Source organism: Thamnophis elegans, chromosome 4 (genome assembly GCF_009769535.1).
Source record: "Thamnophis elegans isolate rThaEle1 chromosome 4, rThaEle1.pri, whole genome shotgun sequence".
NCBI lineage: Eukaryota > Metazoa > Chordata > Lepidosauria > Squamata > Colubridae > Thamnophis > Thamnophis elegans.
The window spans coordinates 46,158,580-46,183,046 of NC_045544.1; the positions used below are offsets into that span (position 1 = coordinate 46,158,580).

The 24,467-nt window shown below is 46.2% G+C and overlaps 1 protein-coding gene across 1 annotated transcript; it reads right to left on the bottom strand.

Moving 5' to 3' along the window:
• Positions 1 to 15,889: 15,889 nt before the first annotated feature.
• On the bottom strand, positions 15,890 to 16,702 carry OLIG3 (oligodendrocyte transcription factor 3). The gene has a single exon (XM_032217170.1). It carries the CDS (start codon positions 16,700 to 16,702, stop codon positions 15,890 to 15,892), a length of 813 nt encoding a protein of 270 aa, XP_032073061.1.
• Between the last annotated feature and the right edge of the window lie 7,765 nt (positions 16,703 to 24,467).

The window sequence follows — 24,467 nt, forward strand, 5'->3', positions numbered from 1 at the left end:
GTCAAATCCCCCTCCCCACATACACACACACACACTTCCCTTATAGGAAGTGGAAAGTGGCTGGAGTTTATTTCTTTCTCTTTCAGTGTACCTGAATAAACTATGTTCTCCTTGTTTGCTTATAGCCTTTGAATGTAAAGCAATTTCTACCTTCCTGTCCCTCTTCTTGAAGTTAAACAAAATGATTAATTTTTTGAGGTGGCTTCCTCTCTCTCACTGATCTGATTTTATTTCAGCCTTGCCCAGAGCCATCTCTACCAAGGAGACATGTCCCTTGCAAAACTGGTGGAAATCACCACATGCTTGACCACAGCTAGTGTGGAATTATGGATTATGTGCTGTATGGTACAAATAAAATCCCCCAATTAATTTGTTTGTAATTATTTGATTCTACCATAACTTTTTAAATTTTTTTAAATTTTTCTTAACTCATACATACATACATTTCACATACATTTCTCATAGATATTATTAGTGTTATACATTATCCTTTAACATTTATAATTCTATTCTTCCCCTAAAGATATAATAATATATTTGAGATTGCTTACCTGCCATCACATACATCCATCTATTACAACAACCCTACTGCTTCCCTCTCTCTTTCTCCTCTCCTCCCTTCTTCTTTACTATCTTCTTTCCTCCTCTCCTTTCTTCTTCTTCCCTTTCCTCTCCCCTACTCCTACCCTCTTCCTTCCCTTCCTACCCTCTCTCCTACCCTTGCTACCCCTCCCTCCTTCCTCTCCTTTACCCTTTCTTCTTTCCCTCTCCTTTCTCCTCTTTCCGTTGTGTTTTCATATTTTATTCAAACTGATGTATTTTCAGGATGGCGTTCGAGCAAAACCCGGTTCTATATTTACATAACACTCTTAAAATCCCTCTTCCTCCTCTTATTTTACATTCTACCATAACTTGATTTGTCTCTTTGTGGAACCTTATCATTACATTTCTTCTACTACAAAACTGTCTGTGGGAGCCATTTCTTGGGCACTAATGAAATATACTACTACTGGTAGAGATAAATCCAAATTTTTCTTTTAGGAGTGCAACATTGATTTAAATAAATTAGTAAGGTAATAAATTCAAAATGCCCTTACTTGTAAACCATATCTGTGACATTCAGTGTAATAGAATAAAATTAAACAACCAGAATAGATCATACTGAATAAAGAGTCCTCTGTATTAAGATTAAGAGACTAAAACAATTTGAGATGGGTTAAAATAATGTATGTAGTCTGTGGATCAGGTTTCATAGCACTGCAACAAGATGCTTTTGTCTTTTTTTAAAAAAGTTTGAAGAAAAATGCAATGGTTAATTATTGTAAATACAATGGTTTCCAAAAATTGTGAGCAGCCGGCCTTCCTTTCTTCTCAGTTGGTGCCTTATAACACCATAAGGTCTAAAAGCAAGTTAATTAGACCTTATTTTCCTTAAAAGTGTTTTTTTATAATATGCAGTTTCATATAGATTTTATTGCTTGATTAATCAGCATACTGCTATTATTCATTGACTAATAGATATTTGAGTACAGCCCTAGCATTAATGATGAATTTTTAAGTAGAGTAAATATTTTAAGTCCCATTGCCTGAAGTAGGAGAATTTAAGCATATGCTTCACTTTGCTCTTGAAAGCAAGAGGAGGTAAATTTACTGCAGTTTGGCTAGATTGTTGTCATGTTTCAAAGACAGAACCAACCCTGAGGTCATCTTGAAGTCCACCTTTTTAAAGAAACAAGATATTTTCCTTACTCCCTGATAATGCAAGCCCATTTTGAACTCTAGGTTACTTGAGTAGACTAGATGGAGAAAATTATCTGATATTATTTGTAGAATGTGAAGGCTTATTTGTTAAAAAAAACAAAACAAATAGCCTAGCTCATGCTTCTATTTTGGAATCTTGATGAAAATAAAAGAATATGAAAAGTTTGTGTTACTGCGTGAGCTATTATCCTAAGAAAATGGACACTTAAAATGACAACGAGTGTCATCCAAGCAATTTTTGTTCCATAAAGGGCATATCTCATGTTTGGCAGGAAGGGTATCTTTCTTGCTCATTAGCTTAAAGAAGGCACATCGCCAATGACATATGCCATCTCTCCCTTCCTCCCACTCTCTCACCAGAAAAATTCACTCTCTTTGCTTTCGAGTCTTAATAATCCTGTGTCTTATGATTAAGTAATGAGAGCTGGCATCCAAAGTGTCTGAAGTTCAGCTGATCTTGCATTATTTTTGTAGGTCCTGGCAGACTGTTAAGGAGACTGCTGGCAAATAAAATATGCAGGCAAAAGGTAGCTGAGAAGTAATGCAGGTTTTTTCCTTAGTTCTGCACATGACTACAGGTGGGATCTTCAGGCTCAGAACTACCTACCTACCTTCCTTCCCTTCCCTTTCCCTCCCCTCCCCCCTCTCTCTTTCTCTCTCTCCTTCCTCCCCCCCCCAATTATTTCTATTTAGCTCCCTGTCCTGATTATGTAATTATCCCTTAATAGAAATGAGGGGGTATGCAATTGCCTCACCTGAATTCCTCTCCTTTTATAAACATAAATTCTATTTAAATTCCTTTAAATAGAATGGTTTTCTATTTCAAGTAACTCTTTCCCTTCTGGAAGTACTCCATGCCATTCCTGCACACATTTCCTCTTGTGAGGGTTTTTTCCTGTATGCTGCTACTGTAATGAGTGAACTAAAAAGTCATGCGTGTTTTGCTTGAAGGGATTGGTGGTTGCCCTTGTGCAATGGGACCACACATCTCATTGTGGAGAAGGACCTCCAACACAACAGACAAACAAATCTTATGAATTGGAATGATTAAAGAGTTATTCTGAAGCAGTAGGATTGTCTAGAACCAATTCACCAGTTTCAAATGATGGGTAATACCTAGCCAGTGAGAATCTTTGCAGCCCCACTGAATTCAGTAGGCAGTTTGTTGATTTCTAACACTGGTATCAACAGAGTTTTAGAAGTGTTTATTTTTTAGCAACTTCAAGGCCCACTTTTTCACATATTGGGAAAGGACTTAATTTTTGCAAACTTTCTCAAATGGAGGAACGGGAGAAAATATGATATCAGAAGGCATAAGCAAAGTGATGAACGTATCTTGTCTTTTTATGTACACTGAGAGCACATGCACCAAAGACAAATTCCTTGTGTGTCCAACCACACTTGGGCAATAAAGAATTCATTCATTCATTCATTCATTCATTCATTCATTCATTCATTCATTCATTCATTCAGTCAGTCAGTCAGTCAGTCAGTCAGTCAGTCAGTCAGTCTACCTACCTACCTACCTACCTACCTACCTACCTACCTACCTAAAGACATACCGAAAATGGGTCCTTTGTTCTTTTTACAGACCTCTGCAGGTTTGTGGTCTTTGAATACTTGGTTGAATGTGAGTGTCCTGTGTCCATATGGCTTGGAAAAAGAATCACAAGGGGACCATTTTCACTTCCTGAAGGGACTCCCATTGCCTCAGACAGAAGTGGGGCATCAAGTCTGGAAAATGACAGCTTCAAGTGACCCAAAACAGAGACAAACCCACAACTCCCCTTGTCATCTAGGCTCAAGGCAGGAGAAAACACATTGTGTGGCCCAGAGGGTTTGTGCGCCTTGCCGGTGGGAACATTACAGGCCAATGACAGGCAAGATGGGAGAGTGAAACAGGGAAGCCTTATGATTTAAATATGCTTTCACTTATGGTGATGCCGTTGGGTGGGTCGGAGGGGGGGAGAGAAAGGGAGGAGGGAGTGAAATCTAAACATTTGTCTGTAGAATCAGGTGATGACCGGCCCTCTGCTGTCTCAAGGGGGGCAGCAAAATGGTTCCTGCACCTGCCACCTAATTCAGTTTAAGACCTGACACATTTACCAAGAGTGGGCTGGCATAATGAAGTCCATTCAGGCTGTCAGTGAAGTCAATAACTTATCCCCAACTGCTTTTGTTTCGGTGGCGGCAGAGCCTCTGATCAGGCGGAGGTACTTATTCAAGTAAAATTTATTTTCAATTGGAGGCCATAATACCAATGGCACAAGCCTGGCTTTGATGGCGGCTTTTGCTGGAGGCAAAGCTATTGTTAAAGCCTGTGTCCATTGTCTGGGCTCTTTGATGTGTCAAAGCTGGCTTAACAAGCTGGTTAAAACTGTTTCAGATAACAGGTGTGTCCTTTGAGGACTCGGGAACATTTTTCAACTCCTTTGGAAAGACTAGGCTAGTGGCAGGGGAGGAAAGATTTATGTCCTGATCAGAAGGATTCTTTATAACCAGCTTTGGAGCAAGGAACTAGGCACAGTGCTTGACTCCCCCAGTCTTGTGGTGTTCCTGTGTTCAGTCTGGCCAATTTAGAAGGCATTTATCCTGGGCCGCGTGAGATGTATTATTATTTCTAAGTGGGGAAGCCTCTAATTGTTGCTCAAGTCAAATACTTTTGTTATGTGTAGAGTCCAAACAAACTGGGTGGAAGTTGATGTCAGTATGCTGGGTAAACAGAAAAGCGAGAGCCATAATTAAAGACCAGCATGAGAAATTGAAGCAAAGTATAAATCAAATATGCAAATAAAAATAAAAAATGCACTTTAATGCATGTGCATGTAAGAGGAAATTACACTTAACGGTAGCTTACTTTTCTGAGTGAACATGGATCAGACTATCCATATTCTGTATCAGTTCTGCAGCTTCATTTAAGGACTTTTCCTTCTCTTCCACTGAAAAAATGTACGCCAACTTCCTAAGCATCCAATAAGTTACGAAGACTTTTGGACCATGGGGAAAGTAAGGGCTGATGGAGATAGTGCAGAGATGGGAGTCACCACTGAAGAGACTATGGTTTCAACTAGTTTCCCCATGAGAGGCAGATGTGTGTGTGTGTGTGTGTGTGTGTGTGTGTGTGTGTGTGTGTGTGTGTGAGAGAGAGAGAGAGAGAGAGAGAGAGAGAGAATATAAATGTGGATGGATGGATAGATGGAGCTAGATGGATAGGCAGGCAGGCAGACAGACAGACAGACAGACAGACAGATAGATGATAAAGTATGTATGAATATGTGGATGGATGAATAGACAGACAGGCAGTGGGTATGAATATATATGTGGATGGATGGATGGATAGATAGATAGATGGATGGATGGATGGATGGATGGATGGATGGACAGACAGACAGATAAATTCTGCCTATGAAAAACTTTTCCAAGTGGATGTCAGTGGCATGAACACGAGAGAGTTCAAAGGCCACAAAAGAAGAGCCCCAAAGTCATCTGTAGCTCACACACAGATGGACAGTTGCCCAACACTGACCTTGGATGATTAATCCTATTGGATCCAGAGTCACGTGCTGGATTAGATCACTCTGGAAGGTAATTGAGGGAGGATGACTTTCAATCTTTCCACTATAAAAGTCACTGGAGATACAGAAGTAGTGTATTTGGAGGTGGCTAGACTTAAACCTAGCTTTAGATCAGTGATTCTCAGATGTTGCACCTTGATGATGTGAGGACTTCAACTCTCAGAAGGGAATTCTTGGAGTTGAAGTCTATAATCACTTTTGTCAAGGTTGAGAAACTCTGCTCTAGATAATCAGGGAATAATTTACATAATTTAAACTTATACCCAGGTAAGTTGCAGTGGTACTATGTAACAATATTTGTATGATAATTACTATGCCTTCTGATTTTCAGAATCCTATTGACTCCAATTAAATTGATGAAGACCAATTCAGACACTAAAACGATCTGATTACTTCCTGCTGATCTACTTTATTTATAATAGGGAAATACAATATTCCCCTCTATCATCACCCTCCCCTCCAAATTTTCTACAAGCACATCCAAACATATAAAAGCGTGTCCATTAAAAGCAAAAATCCAAATAATCAACCATATAATAGAAATCTTTTGTCCAGGACCAGGCAAATGTTTTTGGCCAATTGGCATGTTTGCTAAGAGCACACTGTGGATGCTATCAGCATGGGAAGAACATTTTATTCACCGAATGGTTGTCAGGATAGTTGTGGTCAGTCAATACTGATGAATTCATCTCCAACATCCTTTCTAGCTCTCCCACAAATGTTTTCATCCACCCTGCCATTCCTTATTCTTTGTAGGCTGATAGGCAACACTTCCTTGTGTAACGCTGGGCAACGGTTTGTCATCCTTTTTGTTTTCTAGAAAATTTACAGAGATTCTGTATCGGGGGACATCTATGTCAAACTGGGGTCTGCTCTCTCCTTTTCTACATGGCAGCTTCCAACTCCCCGTTTTAAATTAAAAGACTCTTTTAAAGAGCAAAATGCCAAGTGGGGCAGGAGACAAGCAGGTACCATCTGCAAACACATTGATGCTCCCGAGCATTCAAATAACTGTGCCATAGACTTGTGGCTCATTTGGTACAGTTTTATGTTGAAATTCATCCACAGCGTGAATATTTTAATTCCATAGGGAATTAGCATTTGTTCTAATTCCATAATCTTCTAGGGTGACAGATCTAACTAATCTGACAGACCAGAGCTAAACTAAGTTAGCCAGACCTAACTAAGTTAGTTAGTTATACCAGGAAAGAAAGAAAGAAACAAACAAACAAAAAACAGATGGTGTAGCGTTGTGTCTGAGCACTTGGGAGACATAGATTTAAATCACCTTTGTCCACAATGCTCAGGTGACATTGGGCCAGTCACACTGTTTAGCTCTCCCTCCTTTGCATGTAGCTTGCGTTGAATTCCTAGGTTAAGTACAGGATATAAATGCAATAAAATAAATACAGTGTCAGTGACCTCCCCTTCCTTTTTTTATTTTCTTGCCTGTCAGGAACAGATAAATAATTCACAATTATTTTTCTGAATAATGGAGGCTTTCAGACAATGATATTTTGATTGTTTATCAATGTATATACCAGGTGTTTTTATGCATAGAGCACTGAGAGTGCTGTATGTAAAAACCAAACAACTTGCTTGTTTTTGTGTTCTTGTAACACACAAACAAAGTTAAAATGAACAAAATAGCATAAAACAAAACAAAATTAAAACTCTGGGGCAAAAAAGCTAAAATCTTTGCTCACCTGACTTAGAATCCAGTTAGAGAACAAATACAAACTCTTTCCAGAAAGTAGGCTAAGCACAGCTCAAAAAACCAGAATCAAAATTTGGGGGCAAGGCAGGAAAAAAGGGGGTTGCTGAGGATGACGGGAGTAGTAATCAAATTGCTCTTGGGCTGTGATTGTAAACCCCTCATAATAGCAAGTAAACAAGTGATGACTCTTGCATACCAGGCTAAACGTGATTATTTTAAATCTTAATTGTGAGAACCAAGTCCCTTTAGTTAATGAATTGATGTATATTGTAGAATTCCAGAATATTCACTAAGCATTTTAACTTGGCAGAGGCTGTCAAATAGAGAAATTCGAAAATTACTGAGAGATGAAATGAAAGATTGAGACGTGTTTGACCCTCTCATAATTCACTGGAGGTGGCTGGTTTTAAGGAGAGCACCTAATAATTTGTGCTTTGCTTTGGAGAAAATGGGATGCTTTAAAACAAAGAGCCCACTCTAGCGCCCATACAGATGTCTTGTCTTAAACCGGGATGCTTTTATTTTTGCCCTACGGTTTCTCCTCATAGATCAGGGTGGGAATTCGCTGAAAAGAGAAATCAATTGGGTGGGAGTCTTTCTTTCCTTCCTTCCTTCCTTCCTTCCTTCCTTCCTTCCTTCCTTCCTTCCTTCCTTCCTTCCTTCTTTCTTTCTTTCTTTCTTTCAAGGGCCAACTCGGAACTAGATTCTCTGAACTCGTTCCACGCCCTTGACCCCATCGGGGAAGCCTACAGAAAAAAACCTGGTCACCACCCGCGACGCGTCGGTGCCTCAGGAACGACTCGGGGCTCCGAGACGCGCACCTCCAGCAGTTGACAGTCTTCCAATGCAGAAGGCTCTGCGGAGGGAAGCTCGGCCCAGCGGGCTAGGAGAAACTTCGCGGTATGGGGGGGCGGGGCAGGGTTCTTCAAAATACAAGCCAATGCAAAGCAGAGGAGATCCTGGTTCCTTGGAAGCGGAGGGAGGGGTGGCTCGCCTCCGAGAGTTCTTCGAAGAGAGGAGTGATTCACAAAAGAGACGCCTGGGGTCGAGTGGGGCTGGTAGAAGCAGAAGACCCTCGCCGTACAGGTCTGGCCCCGAAGGCAGCGTAGACTCCCTTATTGAACGATATCGGTACGGGAGGCGGGTTATAGTAGGTCGCCTACACCGTTGGTTGAGAAATGTTTGAAGTGGTTAGGAGAAAGTCCCTTGTGGCAAAATCCCCCGCAGGGGGCAAAAGTGCCTATTGTTCGAAGGCGTGGGTTGAAATTCTATTAAAGGTCGGGCAGGATTTGAGCGATATAAAGATAAAGGTGCGTACAAGATGCAAAGACCTTTTCCCCTCCCCTCAGGTTGGCTCTGCCCTCCCCCGTCCAACGGGATGGGATGGCAGGGAGGGGGATTAGTGGCTGTAGTGTGACTCAGAATCCCACCCAGCCAAGGCAAAGGGCACCATCTCTGAATAATCCCTGGTACAGTGGGACTTAGCAGCGCAGGTAGTCCTTCATTTACAACATTTCGTTTAGTGGCCGTTACAACGGCACTGGAAAAAAAAGTGACTCAAGACCATTTTTCACACTTACGACCATTGCAGCGTCCCCATGGTCATGTGGTTTGCATTCGGATGCTTGGCAACTGGTTCGTATTTATGATGGCTGCAGTGTCCTGGTGTGTGTGTGTGTGTGTGTGTGTGTGTGTCACGTGATCCCCTTTGGTAGCCTTCGGACAATGGGGGAACCAGAATCAGTTAACAACCATGTTACTAACTTCACAACTGCCTTGATTCACTTAACAAAAGCGGCAAGAAAAGTTGTAAAAATGGGGCAAAGCTCACTCATCACTTGTCTTACTTAGCAACACACATGTTGGGCTCAGTTGTGGACGTAACTAAGGACTTGCCTGGATTTGAACTGCTGGGGGGTGGGGATCCTTTCTGACAAAAGGAAGGAAGAAGGCAAGGCTCTTCCATGCCTATTTACCAAGAGGAGGCAGCCACCCTGAAAAAGCTAAGCAGACCTGGCTGCTAGAACTCGGACCACCAAGACATCTCGACTTGACAGGAAAAAAAAACGGCAGAAAAGATCGTAAGGGAAGACAATGGCAAAGCGACTCTAGTCCTCTCTGAAAAGTAAAGTGCAGGAAGTCCTCAGGTGTAGAGAGAGACTGGCTGGACTGAATCTACAGTACCTTCAGCCTGGAAAAAGAGTTCAGGCTTTATCCAATAGGTTTGGCCCCAAGTTTGTGAACGTCCGATCATGTTAGTGTTTGGAAACAGACCCCCTGCAAAGCCCGCTGACTTACCAGATTCTCGGGTGAATTGAGAGAGGAGAGGGGAGGGAGGGGGAAGGAGGGAGGGAGGGAGGGGGCAGGGTTAAGTAACGCAGAAAAGGCTTTCTCTCTGCAGAAAGAAGAGTCTTCAAAGAAAAGTCCAGTTGCCTCTTGAAAAAACACCTTTGGGACAACCAGGACCTGGGTGATTGAGAATCCCCGTAGACTTTCTCTCTGGAGCTCAGTCGACCTCGCCAATAGAAATATGGCCTATTTTACAGCGCTGGGCGGGCAGTATTAGGGTACCCCTTCCACCCTGAAATAGGTTAGTGGCGGTTGCATAGTATCCTGGCGCTCGGGGAGGATGCTCTTTGCCTCATGTCTATGCTCTTCTTCAGACAGTTGGGGGTGGCGGTGGCGGCCTGCTTACTTAAGGGCCCCCGGCTCGTGTCTGCTGAACCCTCCTGCTGGTTCAGTGAATTTGGGCGTCGTAAATATGCTAGAACTGAACAACAATTCGCTGGAAAGATCGCGTTCACCTCCTCGCATCAGGGGAGTGTCGGAGTCCAGTTTTTCCGAAAGGAAACAGAGGGGAAAGAGCTGGCGAACATGCCTAACGTTCTTTTTTCCTCCTCCTATTTTTCCTTACAACAACCCTGTGAGGTGAGTTAGAGTGAGAGCGGGTGGTTGGCCTAAAGTAACCCAACTGGCTTTCATGGCCGAGGTAGGACTAGGTAACTCACAATTCTCCCGGTTTCTGATGCCTTAATCCAGGGTCCCCAAATTTGGCAACTTTAAGACTTGTGGACTTCAACTCCCAGAATTCTCCAGCCAGCAGACCTGGCTGGAGAATTCTGGGAGTTGAAGTCTTAAAGTTGCCAAGTTTGAAGACCTCTGCTTTAATCAGTAGACCGAAGTGGCTCCCAGCCCCTGGAAAGCAAAGGCGGATAAGACTGGGGTGCTGGTTCAGGGGCGCGGGGATCTTGGCTAAAATATAGCACCCGGCTCTTTCTGCAAAGAAGCCCAGGTAAGGAGGGGGGTGAAAGGGGCCCCGACTGTGGTGCTGACAAACACACAAACACACACACACCACACACACACACACACACACACACACACACACTGTCCCATTCCTCACGGATCCGCGTGGCTCCCTCTTTTACACCACGACCATGGTTGGAAGTAGGGATCGATAAGCCGGCGAGAGGATTCCTATCGGTAGTCAGGCCAGACAAATAGCAAGCGCGGTTTGCTGGCGGGTTCGGACGTCAAGGATCAGGGTTGGAGGGACGTACTCTTGGAGGACTGAAGTCGCGAAACTCACCTTTTTCGGAACGATCCATCCATGCAAGCCGGATGCCTTTCAGACACCCCTCCCCAACCTAAAAAAACAACAACACCCGTGCTTGGAAAGGCATTATTTACTGCTCTTATTAGTTGGACAAGCGATCCAACTAATTCATTGGTGCATGATTTGGTATCACATTTTGGCTTGGCGTCACTTGTTGCGTTTGCCGTCCACAACAACCCTCGGGGCGACTCCCCCCCTTTCTCCCTTTCGGGCCCCGGTTCTGAGCTGTGTAATGGTCGTCGGGAAATGGGTGCTTGACCCTGAAACTGGGGGTGGAGTGGGGGAGGCGTGTCTTTCCTCCTCCCCTTCCTTCCAAACTAACACAGTTATTTTTCCGGTGTTGTGTACTGGGAGGACAATTGAGAATTGCAGCCCGACGTGTGTCTCCTCCGAAGTCCGGGTTAGTTGCTGAAGATGCAAATCCTTGCACATCCGGTCCCGGATGGACCGAAGCTTGTCCATCATCTTCGCCTTCTCCTGTTTCACTGTAAATGTTTTCGCTTCTTATTCCTGCGCGGCGTTTACTGCGGTGCAACTAGACTGCAGCGTTAGAGTCTGAGAATAAATCTCCTTGGGCAAAATAACTTTCATGCTCCGGGAGAAGAGACACCTCTCGAAGATCGCAGCCGGGAAGCGGCTGTGGAGGAACCGAAATGTTTGGGGATTACATTTTGGAGAGGCGGCAGAAAGGAAGGGGGAAGGGAAAACTTTCCAAACCCGATTTCTCTGTCCTTCCTTCACCTTCTCGGAAATTCATTCTCTCTCTCCCTCCCTCCCTCTCTCTTTGTCGTCTCGTGCAATATGGAGATATTCTGAAATCATTTGTCAGTCTCTTCTCTCCTCAAAATGTAGACATACTGTTAATTTAACTAACTAACCAACCAACCAATAAATGTAATGTAAAAAACTTTGTCTTGATATTGGGACAGTGGTTCCCATTAACTACAATCCTGGAGTCTGTGGTTAGGCTGGCTTCTAAGTCTAAGCAAACAAATAAATACTCTCCTTCCCCCCCCCCCGCAACTACCCATTAAACTATCTCTCTCCTTCCCTCCCCCCTCTCTCTCACACACCACACCTCCCTCTCCCCCCTTCCTTTTGATTCACGCACAAAGGTCCTGTGTACATAAATGGATTGATTGACTGATAGGCATTAAGTGGTTTGGATCAGGACCTCCTCGGTGCGCCCCCACCCACCGTTCTGTCTGCAGGAAGGAAGGAGGCGCTGTCGGGAGCGGGTAAAAGTTAGCTATCCCCCCCCCCTCCCTTGCAGTGGCCAAGGAAGTGAAAGCCATTCCAAACGCATTTATTTATCTGGTATTTGTGGCCAGCCTTTCGAAGGGAGCGAGTGGGGAATCACAGGGCAGTTTGTAGATAAACAAAAGGCAAACCATCATTGAAGCATAACCATCAAATTAGCTGATTCTAAACAGGAAGCTGCTGAAATAAATCCCAAAGAAAACCAATGAGGTTTTTTTTCTCCATAAATACACAAGGACATGTATATCAACCACGTATGTGGTATGATTCAGTTTTCTCTCTTTTCTCCTTCTGACACCTTTTTTTTCTTTTTGAAAGGAGTGATAAGAAGAGATGAAGAAGAAAGAAAATGATATTTTTTCTCTAGTGCAACCCACGGTCCAAACGAATTGCTTAGTTTCATTTTACTGCAAATGGGAGAGTTTGAACATCAAAAGGCATCCCTGTTTCAATCTTTCCAGTGGAGATTTGGGGAAGTCAACGTTTCTCTTTTTTTTTTGTCATGTCAACACTGTACCTTTTACCATTTTTATCCTGGGAAGCGCTTGGAAAAAGCAAGGACCCAATTGGTTTCGCTCTCCCTATTACATACTACAGACTCCTCTCTGAGAAAGCCCACCTCTTCGGGTAGAACCGGGGCGCTTGGATGACTGACAAACAAGCAACGAACAGCTGATCGCAATGCCCCAATCTAATAAACAACCCCACCCCCTTTATCTTTTCTTTTCTTGTAGTTTCAGTAATTCCAGCTTGGCCTTGAAAAACCTACAACGGTATCTTTGTAATATCAATTTAACCAAATTCTACGTTTGTCGGCGCAAACTCTTACTTTTCTTTTGGGCGGCGGCAGCGGCGGTGGGTGGGTGGGAAACCCTCAAGAATTATCCCAGAATATAAGCTTCTGAAATGAGTTTACACAATTGAGTGTACACCATTTCTAAGGATTAGCAGTTCCTCGTTTTGCTTTGCTGTATTTCCACGGGCAAACAACAGAAGCAAGTAGGGATTTAGAATAAGCCTCCTTAGCAAAACGTGGAGGTGGGGAGGGTTTTTGGAGTGTTTGTAGGGGGAGCGAAGTTCTCTGCAGAATGACAGCAGACTTTGGGGGCTGCAGAAAGAGGCTCAAGCACAACATTCGGTTTCGGTTGACAGGAACCCATTCAACTGATTTCCATCCCCAGGATTTTCGTTTTCAATCCTTCCTAATCGAGAGCTGTAGACGTCAACAACCACCACCACCAACACAGTATTGAAAAGGGTGACTATTCCTGGGGAAAGGGGAAGTGATCGGGATGGGTGGGTGGGAGGAATATTTCAGAGAATCTTCTAAAAGCTAAATTTAAATTAGAACAACCTCGCAGAATGTAGCTTTGGGGTTTTTAATTTTTTTTATTTTACTTGTTTTGGAGATATTAGTAGTGTAAAGACCAGGAACACTGAAATGGGTTTAAGTATTTAAGTTAATATTACAATACCAATAAAACGATTCAAGATTTACATTGAGCGAGGTTCCGAATACACTATTTCGTACCCATTGCTTTTTGCCACAGCCTTTTTTTTGGGGGGGGGGAGGGATTGGACAGCCAGAGATTTATTGCCTTCCCTTTGCTCACGAGCGTTTGTTTGGATTTGTTTTTAAGCAGGTCTGACCATTGTGCAGAGGCGCTGAAGTCATTTTATGGGTGTTAGGAATTTAATTCGGGTTTTCAAAAGGAAAGACTTTCAAATAATAATAATGCATGTGTGTGGGGTAGTTAGTAATTTTATTGCTCATTTCTAAACCTGAAATTTTCGGGTTCCCGGATTCAGTTGAAATAATTTGCAAATATATTCTGTTGGGTATCTTTTTTTTAAAGAAAAAGATTTGATGATTTTAAAGATTGAAACATTGGTGCGTCTTTTTAAAGATAAAATGTAACTTTCTGCTTTAAAATAAGCGCTTTTGGAATCTCAACTTTCTTCACCCACATTGAACCCAACCAATAGGTTAGATAATCAAATCTTTCCCATATTTCCTTAGAAGCAAGAGGACTTATTTTAGAACACTTGAAACTAGTCCACCCTTTGCAAGTTTAGCCCTCTTCCCCCCACCCTTGTGTTTCACGGGTTCTCATACCAATCATATCAACTTCATCCCACCCCTTCCCTCGTCCCACCCCTCCCTACAAGTTATTTCAGGTCAGGAAAAAGAGGGGGAGAAGAGGAGGAAAATATACTCAAAACTTTAACACCTGCGTTTCTTTGCTTTTTTAATGTTTTAATTTGAAATTTCATCCAGAAACACTGGTTCGGTAATAATAAATATATCGATAGTTCTCAAGAATATATAAAAAATAAAGAGACCGTCATTGTCTGTGAGACCCTAACAAAACAGTTTCAAGCAAGCGCCCAGAAGGAGAAACGGAAATCAAGGGCAACCAAAGAGTTTCTAATCCGAGCTTGCATGCAGAGGGTGAAAAGGAATGGGGGTGGGGGTGGGGGTGTAGAGGGGGGAGCCGTTCTGGCGCGTGGTTTTCCCCCCTCCGAATTCAGGAAGGTTTTCTTCTTCTTCTTCTTCTTCTAGTTTTCCATTCACTTTCCTTGTTCCAAGAAAAAAATTACCCGGCGTAGCACAACAACGGAGATTTGGGACAGCGAGAGGCGTTCCCTAGGAACGAGCGGCCCAGATGAGGGGGACATTTAAGGGAGTTCAGAGTTTCGACCCATCGCAGCATGCAGGTAACCAGGTTCGGCCCCAAACCGGTTGCTACCGTCGTCGGCCGAGTTGCAAAATCCTTCGTTCAGATCAAACCAGTCACAAAAGAGAGTGAACTCCAGAACTACCTCGAAAGGGGATGGTGGTACATCAGGGGCAACGAAGGAGAATCAAAGACACCTAAAATTTAAATACCCCCCCCCCAAAAAAAAACCCTCGGTTAAATGTTTTGCCGGGGAAAGAATATTCGCCCGCTTCTTATTTTTTCAAAGCTGCTTCTAACCCCCAATTTTTTCTCAGGTCGGCGTGTTTGCTGCCCAGAAACTCTAGGAATCTTCAAAGCGATTAAATTGACCGTGAATGTCAATCAACAGCAGAGCCGAACAGCTCGCTTAGGATTTCTCTCCGTTGAAACAGGTGCAACGAACAGGCTGAGCTTTGGCTACTTGCTTGGAATTAAACTTTCCCTCCCCCGCCGCCCCTCTGACGCTGCAACCTGTAGAGCTCCGGTGGGCCAACTGCCGGCAACCGACCCGCTTCCTCCGAAGTGAGTCTCCCAAGTAAGCTGCTCCGCGGTTGACTGACTCCCGGGAAAGTTTGTAGTGGTTTAAAACCTTTGCGCGGATAAGACCTGTGCCTCCCACAACCCACCACCCCAGCCAGACGTAGGAAAGGAATTCACATCCAGAGGAAAAACTTGAAAAACCTCGGCCACCCAAAAGCGTGGAGAAGAGCGCCGCAAAAGGCGGGCGTCGCGAGTTTTACAGCTGGGAACAAGTTCAAGTCCGAAAGGCTGAGGAAGCAATTAAGTTTCTCAATTCCCCGCTATTCTTCACGGGCGGCTTCAGGCTGGTTCCTCTCCCCCCCCCCCCCCCCCGCCTGTGCTCGTCCCAACCCAAACTGGTCGGTAGGCTAACCTCCCGGGCAAAGAAAGGCGAATTTCGCACACATACACACCCATCTAGTCCAACTGTTACCTTTGCAAAGTCTTGTTGGGCTCCCCCTCTACCCTTGTAGGCTGGATGCCAGCCCGCTTTGCCGCGCGAACGGACTTGCTGGGGACCAGGCCGACAGGGAGGAAGGCGGGAAAGCGGGGCGAGAAGAGGACGGAGGCGGTTTGGGGAAAGAGGAGACGACGAGGCATGCACACGAGATTCCCCACCACCACCCCCGGGGGACGGAGGATGAGCTTCTCGGATTCCGCTCACCCCTCCCAATCGGCTGGTCTTGGGCGCCGGACCTGCCCAGTTCCGCCTGCCGGCCGCTCACTTCAGCAAGTCCTTGGCTTCCGTGGAGAGGCGAGCCAGGCCGGCCGTGGGGGTGGGCAGGGAGGCCAGATGCGGGGGCGGGGGCACCTGGCAGATGCTGCAGGGACAAGGCAGGCCGGCCCAGTGCTGGAAGCCCCCGCCGCCGCCGCCGCCGCCTCCTCCGGTGAGCTGAAGGGCGGGCGGGGCGGGCGGCGTCTTGAGCAAGGAATGGGGCGGCCGGAGCGCGCCGAGCCCGGGCAGGGAAGCGCTGCTGGGAGGCGCCAGGGCGGCGCCCAGGATGGGGTGGACGGCGCCGGCGGCGTGGGCCGGGTGGCCGGCGGCGTGAGCCACAGTCCCGCAGTGGAAGGCCGCGTGGTGGCCGCCGTAAATCTCTCCCACCAGCCTCTTCATCTCTTCCAGCGAGCTGGTGAGCATCAGGATATAGTTGCGGGCCAGGAGGAGCGTGGCGATCTTGGAGAGCTTCCGCACCGACGGCCCGTGGGCGTAGGGCATCACCTCGCGGAGCCCGTCCATGGCCAGGTTGAGGTCGTGCATGCGCTTCCGCTCCCGCCCGTTGATCTTCAGCCGCAGCTGCTGGAGGTCCTGCTCCGAGAGCTGCTTCTTGATCTTGTACTTGCTGCTCTCGCCCGCCGAGCCTTTGGCGCCGCTTCGGGAGAGGCTTTCGCCCGAGCCCTTCTGCCCCACTTCGTTCTGGGTGGAAGACACCGAGTGGTGGTGGTGGTGGTGGTGGTGGTGGTGGTCCCTCAGGTACACCTCTTCCATGTCCGGAGAGGAAGCTCGGCTGGAGACGGAGCTGGAGTCAGAATTCATGGTCTGGGCTGGGGAGGAGGCAGGCGGGACGGGAGAGGCTTCCCTGCTCGGAGAAGGAGAGCCACCCAAGGCAGCCGCCGCAGTGCACTTCGCACCTCTGCCCAGGAAAGAGGAGTCCGAAAAGGGAGCCGGTCGGCCGAGGATGCTGCAGCCCTCCCTCTCCCTCTCCCTCTCCGGGAGACCCGACCGACGGCCGGACGCGCCTGGGCTTGATCTAAGCTCGCCACCGAAGGCGAGGGGCTTTTATAGGGTTGCGAGCGGTCTGGAGACAAAAGGAGTCCTCCTCTGGCGGAGGGGCTCCTTGCGATGACGCGTCGTTCTTTGGGGCGGTGCTCCTCTGATTTATCTAGGACCCCCATTCGCGGACATTGTGGGGCCGCCCGGGTCCCTTCCGCCGCCTGCCCCGCGGGGACTCGCCGAAGCCCCGCCCCAGATTGACAGTCAAAGCTTTACCCGCTGTCTTGCTTCCCCGACGCCGCCGGGAGATGCTTTGATGTCCACCCCTCGGGCTAACTGGACCGTCTGGGTTTCGGAAAGGGAATCCGGAAGGCCGAAGCCTCCCTGGGCAGAAAGGCGTCGCGTCCCCCGCCCAAAGGAACGGGGTTCAGCTTCGCCAAGCTCAACCCCGCCAGCTCTATTCGGACAATTCTGCTGGTCTGGCCACTGGCCGAAGCTGCTGGAGGCTTCCATTGGGTTTGCTGTCCTCGGCAACTTCGCTTCGGAGAAAACACTGCCGAGTTGTAGAAGACCCGCTGCTTAGGACTGGCGAGCAGAGACTTGGGTTGGCAAAATTCCCCTCCAGGCCTTGGGCATCCCAGAATGATCCTGAGAAATTTCGTGGAGTCCGTTTTCACCTCCCAAACCCCAGCTAGATTTGCTGAAAGGTAAACGGTTGCTGCTATCAATGATGAGGGACTGGTCCACCCCCCCCCACGCCCCTCTTTTATCTCACTAAGTAGCCTTGAAAATTCTTAGGGATTGAAGCCCTTGTCTCGATTCGCTCCGGTCGGAGTAGCCCAAGCGCTTTCCCGCTGAACCGAACGAAGTTGCCTCCAGGGATTTTTCCAAGGCAGGCAGGCTTCAGAGCAATTATTTGTAGCAGATTGTAGCAGGTTTTAAAAAATAAAAATAATAATAACAGGGTTGTTTGGGTTGACAATATTCTGATATAGGTAGGCCGTTTTTCTTGAATAACTCTTTTTTCGCATAATTTTTCTTTCCCCCCATCCGTCTCCCATGTTCTACCGCTAAATTTAACCAGCTTTTTCCAAAGCCTCTTTTTAACCATATGCTACGCGTGCCCCTCCCTTGCGTATCGGGAAGCGATAAATAAAGGCGTGAACTGGCCGTGTGGGAAGAAATGCAGCTGCATTTCCCGAAGTTGGTTTCCTTTTTTTAAAAAGCGTTTCTGGGTGGAATACTTTTTTAAAGTAGCCAGTTTCCTCCCATTCCGTCGGAAATTTTCTATGTGGGAATTTCTTTGCATCTTTCTTGATCTACGCTCTGTCCTTTTTTAAAAAAAAAACTCGGTCTCTGAAACGGAGCGGATAAACCCCGTTCTTTCTAGTTAGGATGTTAAGCGAAACCTTGACAGTTCCATACTTAAAGCTAGCGCGATCGGTGGATTCCGGCAGAATGACTTCGGCCACTTTCGCAGGCTCACTTATTTGGAAGTAAGTTTGTACCCTATGACTATCATTAAGTGTTCTACCTTATGATTCGCGACGGATGTATCTTTTCTTTTATGTCACACTGAGAGTATATGCACCAAAGACAAATTCCTTGTGTGTCCAATCACACTTGGCCAATAAAGAATTCTATTCTATTCTAATCATTTGATCTCGTGTTACTGTTTGGAGCGACGCGTTCAGGACTGCGCAGTTCCGTGAGTCGAGGTGTGCACGCCTTAATGACTCAGTAGTAACACGCTGCTGACTGAGGTCCGATTCGTTTCCAAATAAATAGGTTTTCGGATCAGTGAACAAGCGTGAGAAAAACAATCAGAAAGCAAATGTTTCAGCGTCCTCCCCCTCGCTTGTTTCCTAAATGGCCGGTGGCAAAATGGTGTCTTCCATTGGGTGAAATGCTAATCAATTATATAAAAAGGGAATTCTCTCTGGACAAGATTATGTATATACAGATGCATGAGCGCCTTGATCAAGCGGGGGGGGGGGGGAGACGGACTCTCACTTCGTTAAATATTTTACCCCCTTAGCGATTTCACCTCTCTTTTGCCTAAAACTTGATACTGCAGTTTAAAAACACAAAATAGTCATCCCGGTTCTAAACGTTTTTCCTCGAAAGTTAATCCAAGTTGTTTACATCCAAACTCTTGGTCTACTATCGGGAAGTGCCTACCGAACCCCTTGTTTAACCGTCCGACTTTGACTTTCCACTAAATAAGATGTAAAGTTGAACTGGAGCACTAAAACTCCTTCCGAATAAACTCGGTTAATCTTTCAATTTAGTCCTAGGTAGGTTTATTTGGGGAAAAAAACACCCTCTGGGTGAATTCGAATTAGGTAACAAGTTAGGTTAAATCCTAGCTTGTGATAAATCTGACCATCAAGTTAAAGCCATAGTATATTGGTGGGAGGGAGAGAGAAATCTAATCAAATGCCCTGTTTTAGCAGGTTCTATGAACACAGTCAATGTTTTTGATGATGCATTGCTATCCAAGGAGGATGCGCAGAATCACAGATTGAAGGTAGAGTCATGGGAGTAATGCAAGACTTTTAGGCTTTATCTCAGCAATGTCTCCACGCAACCGCTGGGGAGAAGCAAGGCAACACAGAGAGTAGCGGGGTGACTCAGTCTGAGGCTCTGCTCTCAGGTCGTGATCACACAAAACTGCTTAACTAGACCAGTTAAGGAGTTAGCAGGCTGAACTTGCGAGGTGTTAACCCCAAGGAGGTTTTCCCAGATGGTGCACGTAGTGAAAGGCAGGCCATTCAGTTAATTTATATTGGCTAAACTAATACTTTAACTCGGCAATCAGGCTAGAAGCGGTCTATCTATGAACGTCAGGATTCTTCATCCGAGTCGGATGGGTCAGGAGCAGTGAAGGTGACGGCTCTGTAGTAGAGCTTTGCTTGAGAAAAGGAGGGTCTCAGATATTCTATTATCTTGCAGATATTTTTAGGAGTGGAAACTTAGCACCCAGCCCGGATATATTTGCCAAGCACTTGCAAAGATCTTTCTCGAGCACTTCTGTCTGGACTTCATTTCAGCTGCATTCTTATGTCTGGGATCCTGGGAACTCACGAATTTGGGGTGAAATGAGGGAAAGGAAGAGCGCAGGAAAGATACCCCTTAGTTTAGAGCGCAGCACGTTGAACAGACTTGCGCACTGAGACATTAGGTGTCTCCTAGTGGTTGCACGGTTGCTGAAGCCAGGAATCAGGTGCTAATGAATGTTACTTTCCGAAAACAGCAAAATACACACAGGCTCACCCTCTATTCGAGCTGGACTTCCGATCAGCTCCATGCTGTGGGTTTGGTGCCAACAATACGAAGGGGCTGCTTGGCCATTGTCTCTAGCCCGCGGTCCTAGAATTCCCTTAAACAGGCCAGACTTCGATTAGGTTCTCTGACCACACAACTTCTTAGCAACCCTTCCATTTCCCGGACAACCCAGTTACACTGGGACATCAGGGGAATTGTCCCAGCAGCACAACTAAAAGTCATTTTTTGGGGTGGGGGGAAGGATGGTGGAAATATTTTATCAGATTGTAAACAAGATCGGAGAAGTTAGTTCGATTTGGGGAATAGCGAACCCTCTCTACCTGCGAATTGCAAATCAAGAGATTGGTGCTGGTAGTAGGGCAGAGAGAGACAGAGAGGGGGAGGGAGGGAGAGAGAGAGACAGAGAGGGAGGGAGAGGGAGGGGAGAGAGGGGGGGAACCGCGCCTAGATCTTACTCGGAGTCAAAAGAGCTTGCTATTTAGGATAGTCACAAAGGGAGGGGGAGGGGAGGGAAGAGCTGGAGCGCTGGTCCCGTCGACAAGGGCGATCCTGAGGGTTTGGAAGAAGCTGGATCTGGAGCGAGTTGGTTCAACGGCCGAACATGCAGGGGATTCGGCGTTTTGCAGACCACCGCCGTTCCCCAAGGCCAGAAGATACCTGGCTTGGAGTCAATTTCTAGGCAAGCGGCTTTTGGGGGTTCTTAATTCCCCACCCCTGCTTCCTCTCTCTTTACCTGAAAGGTGTTCGACAGCCCCTAGGCGTGCGTGACCAGCAGTTTTCGTGCCCCCGAGTTTGCCTTAACTTAAACCGAAAGATTCCCCCCTCCCTTAGTTTAAAATGAAAGGAATAAAGTCGGTCCTTCATTTGGTTCAGGACTTGGACCGCTGGAAGAAGGAAACGGCAGGGGATAATTTATCCCAGATGGAAGGCTTGGCCCCATTGCCCAACGGAACAATTGCTTTTCTTTCTTTCTTTTTTCTTCTGGCTAGAGAAATCAGGCTCTTTCTAGCGACCTCGCTAAAAAAAAAATCAGGCTGGGAGGGGAAGTTGGGGGCGGGGAGAGAGACAGGTAACCGTCTCTTCCTCTTCTAGCTATTTTAGTGGAAAAATTTGGGATTAAGTCTTCAGGATGAGCCCCTGAGCTCCGGCTTCAGCCTGAGCAACTATTAGTGTTCCAATAAGTCAATGAAGAAAGTAGTGAGACTGGACTACATTGTAGCAATGTTGTCTTCCCTTTGTGATATGTGCACATTCTCCTCTCCAGCAACCCATCCATTTACACCAAAACCAACCAACCCAAAATGACCTACCAGAATTCAAGATAGATTCAAAATCTTGGAAGAGATTTACCATAGTAGGTACTGATGAAAATGTTCTCTTTTTCCCTGTTTGCATTCCAAAGCCAAAAATCCCCTATGCTCTCACTATGAATAAATTAAAAATGGCAGGCTAAAGCAATGGGAGCAGGTGGGCTTCTGGGTTTTGATAGACCCTCTTTGGCCGGCCTGGGTTTAGGATTGCACTGTGCAAAGCACCCATGTCTTCCCCTCTTCCTCTATTTCTACACTCCACTTAATTGTCTTCTTCATTTAATTGGCACAATTATAATTTGCCATTTCTCTCCATTTAACTTGGTTTCCCGAGTTTCTTTCTTACATATCTGCCTCCTCCCTTTTTGTGGTACCAACTTTTTTCTGGATTTCTAAAAAGGGAAGGTTTCACAATTTTTATTTGGTGAAAAAGAGAGGGTGTTTTCCACCACTGTAATAGTATTCTGATGTAATTTTACCTTAAGATACAGCTATCCAACCTTTCCCCCATTGAACTATCCAGAGATAACTGTCCCTGTTGCTTATTTGCCACTTTCCCTATTTTTGTCAGTTTCATTTACTTTCTATGAAGGGAAAAGAGTGATTTCTCAAAAGGTGTTCCATTTCAGACTCTAGGACTGGCTGGTTGCACAGTTAGGAGGTTCTTTCTCCCTTCTGTTTGGACCTATCGCTGCTCTGATTTTTCTCCCTTCTTTATTTCTTATTACTTTAACTTCTTATTACTTTAAAGCCCAAGGTGGCATTTCTCAAGGGGAACAAATAGCCTAAAAAAGATAGACAAATTTCCCCTGCTGTGTCACCCAGATGAATAGTTGCTGAAAGAAGTGCAGTGAAGCCAGGAAAAAAAAACCCCACCAACCTCCAACTAGTTAATGTGCTTATAATGCTTGGCATGTTCACAAATTAGGGCATGCCATTTGGCTGTGGCTTGAAACAGAGGCAATAAAGGCAGGATCAAGATTGACAGTGAGGACAGCAAATTGGATGCTGGCATTGTTTTGTGGCTGGTTGGAGAGTGCTTTACTTCAGTAATGAAGAAGGACTTTTGATTAAAGCAAGAGAGAGGGAGGGAGGGAGGGAGGGAGGGAGAGGGAGAACTGAGTGAGCAGATGTATATTCTCATTAAAGGTACCCAGATTGTAGCTCTGTATTCTGCCAGTCTAAACCTATGAAGCACCAGGGTTTTGTTGTTGTTTGTTGTTGGTAGTAGTAGTAGTAGTAGTAGTAGTAGTAGTAGTAGTAGTAGAAGTGGAAGAAGAAGAAGAAGAAGAAGAAGAAGAAGAAGAAGAAGAAGAAGAAGAAGAAGAAGAAGAAGAAGAAGAGGGTTGTCTATATTTCATACCAGAAGATCCAAAGGAGCAGCTTGAAGACCTATCCCAGGCTCTGGTCATCCTCTGATGGGACCAGCCTTCCATTCTCCTTGTGGAAAGTGGGGGGAGTGTTATGTGTTTTCCCTCTCATCCTCCCATGACTGAGAGGCTCTGTGCCACTGCCTGCTAAATAAGCAACTGCTGAGTGAAAGCTAACGTGGGTTTCCACGTAAACCTACTTTACCCCGAAAACTAGCTACCACACCCCTAAGGCTTAAGCCTAGAATTGGCACTACTGCAGAAATCGGTAGGTAAAGGCTTTGTTAGTGTGTGTGTGTATGTGTGTGTGTGTGTGTTAAATATGGTCAAGTTGATCTGAAGGAACCTCTCGGACCCTATCAAAAAAAAATCAGGAGTTAGGCTGAGGTCAAAATAATTTCCTTAACCCAAAATCCAAATGAGTGGACTTTAAACCTCTGACCCTCCAGGCGGTAGATCGTTTTGCAGCAGCCCTCCCTCAAACAAACCTCAACAGATCGCCCGAAAAGAAATCAGTAGGCCAGAGTGGGGGGGGGGGGGCATGTATGCTATTTGGCGCTGTTGCCTCACCTCGCTTAAGGACAATTTCTTTATTACCTTTTCGGGACCAGGAAAGAGTAAGAAACAGGAGAGAGTGAAAGGGGAAGCCTTGTTGCGTCAGAAGGACCTATCGATCTCAATGGGATTGCCCCCCTTGTCGGTCCCCGGACTGCAAAGGCATGTCAGCCGATCCTAAGGGAAAAACAAATGCCCGGGATCTCTCCTCTGCGCCCTTTTTTCTCCTGCAGAAAGCCAGCAATTCGTCACACGCATCCTCCCCGATCGTCAGTTGCTTGGCGCGACGCCTTCGGCGCCTTACTTTCCGCCCGCGTTTCCAGTGTCGCCAAACTGTGCGGGACAAATGCTTCGCGTCTTTTCAATGAAAAGGGGGGGGGGAAGCAAGTGGGATTCATTTTAGAATGAAGTACTGCGGGCTACTCCTGCTGACTGCCGGCTGCCAGCAATTTGGCAGTTCGAATCTCACCAGGCTCAAGGTTGACTCCGCCTTCCATCCTTCCGAGGTGGGTAAAATGAGGACCCAAATTGTTGGGGGCAATATGCTGACTCTGTAAAATCGCTTAGGCTGCAAAAGCACCGTGAAGCGGTATATAAGTGTAAGTACTATTGTCATTGCTTTTGTCACGGGTCCCACCAATGAAGCCGTCCGAAAGCAGAGTTCCACAACCTGCCCCGGAGAAAGTGCTCCCACCGCAGACTGTGTGGCTCCAATTCCTGCCCTAAAGGGAGCGTTTGGCTCTTTCTGCGCAGCTCATCCTTGCGGTGGGTTTCTCGCTCCAAAGGTTGCCCATAGTAGGTAGGTAGGTAGGTAGGTCTGTGTGTTTGTGTGAGGGAGGGAGGGAGGGAGGGAGGGAGGGAGGGGGAGGGAGGGAGGGAGGGAGGGAGAGAGAGAGAGAGAGAGAGAGAGAGCACACACACACACACACACACAGTCCTCCCGCCCGCTCGGCGAGCAGCCTTCCCCGCTGTTTACCAAGACAGGCGCGCTTGGTCTGGATCCTGTGGGAAGGGACGTCTGTAGTAGAGAGCGCCCTCCCACTCGGCGGGAATCGTCCTGAAGCG

Bases quoted from the DNA above. Each gene is read 5' to 3' on its own strand.
- OLIG3 (XM_032217170.1), bottom strand. From the start codon at position 16,702: ATGAATTCTGACTCCAGCTCCGTCTCCAGCCGAGCTTCCTCTCCGGAC.